The following is a 7,978-nucleotide window of genomic DNA, read 5'->3' as shown; positions in this document are numbered from 1 at the left end:
GATATGGCTTCTGAGAAGAAGAATAATAGTAATAGCTTTTGATTTTGTTCTTTCGCTTCATTTTTACATATGCTTGTTTGTTAATATTCAAAACAATAGGTTGTAAAGCTATTGTTTGTTTTGATGCTATGGAAGTTCTTGTTCGAATGCTATATAGTATTATAGATATATAGTATTATAGATATATGTTTCTCTTCTGTTTGCAGCCCCCTGGTTTCTGGCTTTTCGCTTTCGGATTCTGTAAATATGGTTCGATATAAAATAGAGGTATGTGTATTATAGCCTTTGGATGTGATATTTTTATCTTAGATTCAGTGGTTTTCAAGATTTCTATCGTGTACCTATTGATCTTTACAAGGCCATTTCAAATTATTATAGATTTAAATGCAAAACTTTTACGAGTGTGTTTGTCTGTAGAGAGTTTGTTTCTCAATGATTAGTTATCCGAGAATTTGCAAGAAGTTGAATAGTTCCAGCAGTGGGGGTGAAAAAGCAGAATCTGATGGCCGCGCCACTTGTAAAAAAGAGGATATCTGTTCAGGTATTAAAGTTGATGAATATTTTTATTTTTTAGGTGAATGTAATTGTTGAAATTAGTTTAATGTTTTGTGATCAGAATGAAGATGGGACAAAGGTTGAATACAGAGTATGAAATCTATTTAGATCAAAGCTTGCTGCTACTGTTCTTGGTGGAGTTGATAATATTTGGATGGTATAATCACATTTCAAGAAACATTATTAGTAAATAAAACTATCATATGATAACTTTATATTGGTTGTTCTTTTGGTTTAGAAACCCAGCTCAAAGGTGCTATGGAACAACATAATCATCCTTAAAACCTTTATTGCACAATTTGATGATTTCCACTATCGTGATTTACATATTGTTTGATTTATAGGACGAAGCGGAGGAGGTTTCAGCGGTGGCCGCAGAGACGGAAGCGGCAGAGGGGGTAGAGGAAGGGGAGGATTCGGTGGCCGTGGAAGAGGCGGCGCCGATATGACGCGTGGTGGCGGAAGAAGCGGTGGCAGAAATGGTGGTAGAGGACGCGGTGGTGGCCGGGGCGGTAGATGCGGTGGAATGAAGGGTGGAAGTAAGGTTGCAGTTGAGCCACATAGACATGAAGGCGTGTTTATTGCTAAGGGGAAAGAAGATGATCTTTGCACTAAGAATATTGTGCCTGGAGAAGTTAACATGGCTAAAAAGAGAACAAATGCGATCCTTATTATTGAGGCTGCTAGACATCCAGCCAAGTATCAGATGCTTGTTGGTATACCTGGAAAAGGTAACCCGTAAACCTAATTTTGGGTCATGATGGGTCATTAAAGTGACCTCCTAGGTCATTTCGGGTCTGGTTAAAATTAAGAACGGGTCTGGTTAAAATTAGGAACGGGTCTTAACGGGTTAGAATTAAAATAAGAAAATTTGGAAACGGGTTACAAAATTTTGAAACGGCAAATCACTCTTTCGCTTGATAACTTTCAACCGTTAAATCAGTTATTCTCATCTGTATGTATGGTGTTTTGATATATGTTCTTCAAAAGGTGAAGTAGTGATTTGATAATTTTACTCTTATAGTGGTTTTGTCTCTTGTGGGGGGACCTGCACTAGGTCGTGTTTGGTTGGCTTTTTATTATTAAGATATTTCGATGCGATAGAGGAACTTGATCGCTTATATCATATGTGCGTGTCCGATTGAATTCAATTGCTGTTTATAGACACGTCTGCCGTTGTTCGTTAAATCATGAAAGTCTCAATATTGTTTCTTAAACTTTCTTCAACTTTGAAAAATTGTTATAAAGCTATATAGGGCGGATGGTAACTAGGAGATTAAACTCTCTCGTATATAAGGTGGTCTTGTTCGATCGTTAATCAAGACATGATTTGCAATCTTATTTTTCCTGTTAATAATAATAATAATAATAATAATAATAATAATAATAATAATAATAATAATAATAATAATAATAATAATAATAATACATATATAGGTAGAAAAGTTCAAGTTGAAGGGGAGCATGAAGGTCTTGTTGAGAATCAAAGCAGCTCTGCCTCAGCAGCAGCAGCAACTGCTGGTAACCACTCATTTGCTTGGGTTGTAAAACATATTATTAAGATATATGTTTGTGTCTTTCTTTCTTTCTTTCTTTCTTTCTTATTTTTGTTCTTAATTCTTGACAGTTGATCAAGTGAAAGGGAAGCGCCCTCATGAGGATCTTCCAACTTCTGCCTCAGCACGTGCTGCTTCTGCTTCTTCTGGTCACCACCCATTTTCATCAGTTTGCATGTTGTCAGTGCCGGATCCAGGAATATTTTCCACCAGGTTCCTTTTCATAGATTCTCACTAATTTTTTTTCCAAATCATATAAGGTTTCCACTATTTTTTTCCATTTTTTTTCCAAACCAAGGGGGTTCCCGGGAACCCCCAAAACACCCATGGATCCGCCCCATCATGTTATTCTACTTTGGCTCTCTTTATGTTTTGTACATCAAATTTGTCTTCATTTATTACTAACAATAGTTTGTTTGTTTATGATGAACTAATAGGTACCAAATCTCAAGTGGAAGGAGCCAAGCGCCCATGTGTGGAGGCCAATTATACAGGTAATGACCAAAGTCCACCTTTGGATTCTAATAAGTAAAGTGTCAGTCAATAATAGTAAGCGTTCCTAATATATAATTTAGCTTGTATAATTTGTATTGTATCTACCAAGTGTGCGTGTTTATTATTATTAATGATATAATTTTTGGGTAGATGTACAACCGGAAACTTACAGGTGTGTTCATTGATTTGTAAATCTTTTTACCCCATGGGTTATTCAACTGTAAAAACTGATTAGTTTGATGCAACATCTCAAAGTGTTAGAATGATAGATCTCTATGTAAAAAGTAAAAAGTAAAAAGTAATTCGTTAGCCCTGAGGTTAAGATTTGATCCTAGAAAGGCAATTAGAAAGTCTGGTAACACTATCATCTGATCATTATTTACTGTCTTTTGTTATATCATCAGGTTATATCTTCATTAACGATGACTTTGAGGTTTGATGGGGCTTTGAATGTGGATGTAACTGAAAACCTGTTTTGGAATGTGTTTTTAATCATCAGCCTCCAACAGTGGTTCCTGGTGGTGATCTTCCAAAGGTGCAGAGAGTTGTTTATGATTTCCAAGTCTACAAGTGTGGCTGAGGTTCTCTCACATTGGCCATAACTTTCTACAATTTGACTGTAGTTTGTGTTTAATAGGCATGTCATTCGTATCACTGCTGATGATGAGTCCCTAGAAATTGCATGGTAACTCATTGCATTTATATCCTTTAGCATTCAAGATTCTTGTAGTTGTATAATTGATATACACGATGGATTTTTATATTCATGTATAAAGAACTTAATATGTTATCTTTTAAAATCTTACCCAGCCGTAAAGCGCGGGTGCTTATATATATATACACACACAACATATATTTGATCGTTTAGTGTTAAGGTTTGGATTATGTTCCGCCTGCTATTGTCAACTCCGCCGCAACGCGCGGGTTCCCCACTAGTAATAATAAAACAGTAATACTTGTGTTAATAATAATAGTAAATATAGTAACAGTACAATAATAATAACAAAAATAATGTTATATAATAAGTAAGAGTAATCACACGATTGGTACTTTGTTTTATTTTCTAAGACGAGTAAAACTAAAATGATAACTTTACATGCGTTCAACAGAAAATGTTAACCCGAAAATGTTAACCCTCGTGAAGTAGAAATGGAAGACGGATAAACCTTTGGGACTGCCAAAGCAAAAAAGAAAAAAAAAAGGACTATAACAATATAATTTGACCCAAACAACAAACAACAGGACCACCAACCATGTAATTATATTATAATCATGGTTGTAAAATACATTAGGCGCTCCTTAGTCAGATTTAAGAGTACTCAGGAAGTACTCAGCATGGGTGGAGAGTACTCGGGAGTGTTCGGTCTATACAGAGACTACTCAAGCATTGGCAGCCTACCTTGTAGCGACTACTCGGTCTTTGAGACCTTGTTTATAATAATAATAATAAAATAAAACAGTAATACTTGTGTTAATAATAATAGTAAATATAGTAACAGTAAAATAATAATAACAAAAATAATGTTATATAATAAGTAAGAGTAATCACACGATTGGTCCTTTGTTTTGTTTTCTAAGACGAGTAAAACTAAAATGATAACTTTATACGCGTTCAACAGAAAATGTTAACCCGAAAATGTTAACCCTCGTGAAGTAGAAATGGAAGACGGATAAACCTTTGGGACTGCAAAGCAAAAAAGAAAAAAAAGGACTATAACAATATAATTTGACCCAAACAACAAACAACAGGACCACCAACCATGTAATTATATTATAATCATGGTTGCAAAATACATTAGGCGCTCCTTAGTCAGATTTAAGAGTACTCAGGAAGTACTCAGCATGGGTGGAGAGTACTCGGGAGTGTTCGGTCTATACAGAGACTACTCAAACATTGGCAGCCTACCTTGTAGCGACTACTCGGTCTTTGAAACCTTGTTTATAATAATAATAATAAAATAAAACAGTAATACTTGTGTTAATAATAATAGTAAATATAGTAACAGTACAATAATAATAACAAAAATAATGTTATATAATAAGAGGACCCGGGGTGGTCCGTGATCGGCCACCCATAACGCGTTATCGGCATTTGCTACACCGCCGCCACCACTTGAAAACGCGTGGTAAAATAAACGCGTTACCACCAACACGCGTTGAAGTTTTGAGTTTTATAGGGTATGACTTGTACATTGTGCATTAATACTTGTATATTGGAATCCCCATCACTAGTGATTCCACCCCTAGTCCATTTCTATCACTAGTGATGGAAATATGGTTGATGACATGGCATTTGCTGATTGGATAGTGGGAGTGATGGAATCCATCACTAGTGATTCCACCCCTAGTCCCCTAAGTAAGAGTAATAATAATAATAATAATAATAATAATAATAATAATAATAATAATAATAATAATAATAATAATAATAATAATAATAATAAGTAAGAGTAATAAGTAAGAGTAATAAGTAAGAGTAATAATAATAATAATAATAATAAGTAAGAGTAATAATAATAATAATAATAATAATAATAAGTAAGAGTAATAATAATAATAATAATAATAATAATAATAATAATAATAATAATATAATAATTATAATAATAATAATAATAATAATAATAATAATAATAATAATAATAATAATAATAATAATAATAATAATAATAATAATAATAATAATAATAATAATAATAATAATAATAATAATAATAATAATAATAATAATAATCAACTATGTTCAATAAAGTAAAAAGCCGTGTTCACTATTTCATTACAGTAACAACTCGTCACAATGCTTTTATTTTGATTTGCAAGATTTACGCCTAAAGTTCATTCATCCTCCCATTGGCTTTTTTAGCGGCAAATAAAACAAGTGTTTGTTGACTTTTAGGATGAAATTCGTTTGTATAGTTAACTTTTTCTTAGATTTTAACTTCCAATATCGTCCCTATATTGTGTAATTATTGAGCTTGAAACCATTTGGTTTTTTCATTGTGTAATTATTGAGCTTGAAAACCTTTGTTATAAACAAAGTTTAATAAAGTTAAATCAAATTTAAAGTTACATAAAAATAAAACAAAGGTTGATAATAGTTTTTACATTATATAATTTCCACTCATTTACTCTAAGGGCTAGTTTCTTTTTTGTTAAACCAGAGTAGCATTCATAATAAAGCATTTTTTTTGGTATCGTAAAACGTAATGAGTGCGGTACCGTGACGAATAAATTGATACAAACATCGGTCGGGTTATTCATATAATTGTAACCGATACTAATATTATTTTTTTATGGTTTCGGTTGATGTAAAATAGGATTGATATCTTTTTCGGCATATCAGTGATATCACAAATTTATTTTTTAGGTTTTTTCTTTTGTTTGCTATTCCGAGTGCCGATGCCAAACTTATACCATAACGAATCAAATCGATACTGACCGAATTCTACTGCGTAACGTGATTGAATAACACTAGTTTACTAAAAAAATAAATCACATCTTATTTGAACCTATTATATCTATTATGGTTCATTGGTGCTAATTAAAAATAAGGCTTGTGACTTGTGAAGATGTTTCTAGAGATTGACATTAAAATGAAAATCGAATTTTCCGACCAACGAATTGGTAAATGCATTTGTTCCTTAATTCAGTTCCACAAGCAACCGTGAATGCTTGCACATGTAAATTCATATGGAACAATTTCTTATGTGAAGTAATAACTATAATATCTGTTGATCCAACAAATAATAGACCAAGGATAGTAGTTGGGTCGGTTAGGCAAAAGGGTTGAAAGGTTTAACTTTGTCTAATGCAGGTCGTGGGGTCCTCTCACATTTGCAAGACGTGGAAGGAGGTTCACTAGTTTTGTTATTGCTGTTTGTTATGGATCCTTCTCTGAAATGTGTTCAGATTCGGATGAAGGAGCAAACAGAATGTGTGTGTTGGATGTGAAAAGAAGTATCTTGCGAGAAGCAAGTACTTGAAGTGAATGACCAGAGATATCGAGAATCAGGGCTGGTCAGGGAATGTCTTTCTCAGTAAATGAAGTGTCAAATATATAGGAGAAGACACATCCCAAAGAGGGATGCATTTGACTAGCGACCTTGCTTGCAGTGAGGGGCTTACCCTTTCAGGGGTTAAAGCCTTTTGACCCCTGGATAATAGAGTGTGCTCTGTGGACCTGCATTGCTTTGGCGACTGGCGAGTTGGTGGAGACGTGACCATTTACTGTTCTCACATTGCTTTACTTCATCTCCTCAGCTTTTCAACCTTTGAACCATTTAAACCTTTAGGCACCCATGTATTTTAGTCATTTTATTTTGTCTGGGGCTACCCCCGTCATCAGCCCCCCAAGTCAGAGGTTTTTGGGAAATGAGCTCAAAGACGTCTGACTTTTATACGTGTATTTTACTGCCCAAAGGCTTCGGAGGTTCGAAGGTTTGAAGGTTGGAAATGGTTGGGGTTTTTGAATTTCGGAATTTTGACAAGACGGTTGACAAGACCTGTGGCAGTTTGTCAGGCGACGGTTATTAATTCTGCCTTTTAATAATTATCCTTTATCTCGTTTATTTGCATATTTTTATTAGAAGATCATTACTTGCTCCTTTTTCTCTCAAGTTTTCCCCCTTTTTCATATCAGGTCAGTTCCGCTTTGCTTATTTCTTTGTTAATTGTTCATATCATGGGTGCTCGTAAGGATATGGCAAAATCATTTTCTCGATTGACTCAAGAGGAAGTCGATTTGTTTTGTATGGAATGGGGTATAGGGACGAAGTATAGACCGGTTTCACCGGCTTGTGATAAATCTATCAATGAATGTCATCCTGGTATGATTGCCTTATATTGTCGTCATTTTGAGTTCTCCAACCTTCGCTACCCTTTTTCGAAATTTGTTTTGAATATTTTGGAGTACTGTCGAGTGTTTTTTGGTCAAATTCACCCCTTGGCATGGCTAGGGTTTTACATTTTGAAATTTTGTGTTGGGCCACCGGGTATGACCCATCTCTGTTGTCTTTCCGTCGCTTTTTCCGGCTTGCTAAGAATGGTGATTGGTTCACCTTTGAGACCACTCAAGTTGATACTTGTTTAATTTCGTCCATGGTTTCTACACTTGGTGTTGGTGCAGTTGTCTGTCGACTTCATCTTCGTTCGAGTCTTAGGTTAGAACTGATAGATCAGTGCACGAAAAACGAGAAATGGGATTATAGGTAATTCCGCTTGAAATGACACGGAGTCATTTCAAGCGAAATCAGCAGAATTATTTTAAGCGGAATCATGTTGATTATTCTGTTTGAAGTAATTTCGCTTGAGATGTAATTCCGCTTGAAGCTGTTTCAAGCGGAATCACTTGCCTATAAATACCATATAAGCGA

At 34.6% G+C, this 7,978-nt stretch overlaps 1 protein-coding gene across 1 annotated transcript; it reads left to right on the top strand.

Annotated features, from left to right (window-relative positions):
• The first annotated feature begins 1,729 nt into the window (after positions 1-1,729).
• Positions 1,730-3,376, top strand: LOC118483831 (GATA zinc finger domain-containing protein 8-like). Its single transcript, XM_035979447.1, has 4 exons — positions 1,730-2,076; positions 2,183-2,324; positions 2,549-2,605; positions 3,011-3,376. The coding sequence occupies exons 1-4, from the start codon at positions 1,881-1,883 to the stop codon at positions 3,024-3,026; spliced, it is 411 nt and encodes a 136-aa protein (XP_035835340.1). The 5' UTR covers positions 1,730-1,880; the 3' UTR covers positions 3,027-3,376.
• The last annotated feature ends 4,602 nt before the right edge of the window (positions 3,377-7,978 follow it).

This window comes from Helianthus annuus, chromosome 11, assembly GCF_002127325.2.
Source record: "Helianthus annuus cultivar XRQ/B chromosome 11, HanXRQr2.0-SUNRISE, whole genome shotgun sequence".
Classification (NCBI taxonomy): Eukaryota; Viridiplantae; Streptophyta; class Magnoliopsida; order Asterales; family Asteraceae; genus Helianthus; species Helianthus annuus.
This window is presented reverse-complemented; position numbering and strand designations above follow the sequence as displayed.

Bases quoted from the DNA above. Each gene is read 5' to 3' on its own strand.
- LOC118483831 (XM_035979447.1), top strand. From the start codon at position 1,881: ATGATTTGCAATCTTATTTTTCCTGTTAATAATAATAATAATAATAAT. The intron at 2,077-2,182 runs GTAACCACTCAT...AATTCTTGACAG, and splicing joins AGCAGCAGCAGCAACTGCTG to TTGATCAAGTGAAAGGGAAG. The intron at 2,325-2,548 runs GTTCCTTTTCAT...ATGAACTAATAG, and splicing joins CCAGGAATATTTTCCACCAG to GTACCAAATCTCAAGTGGAA.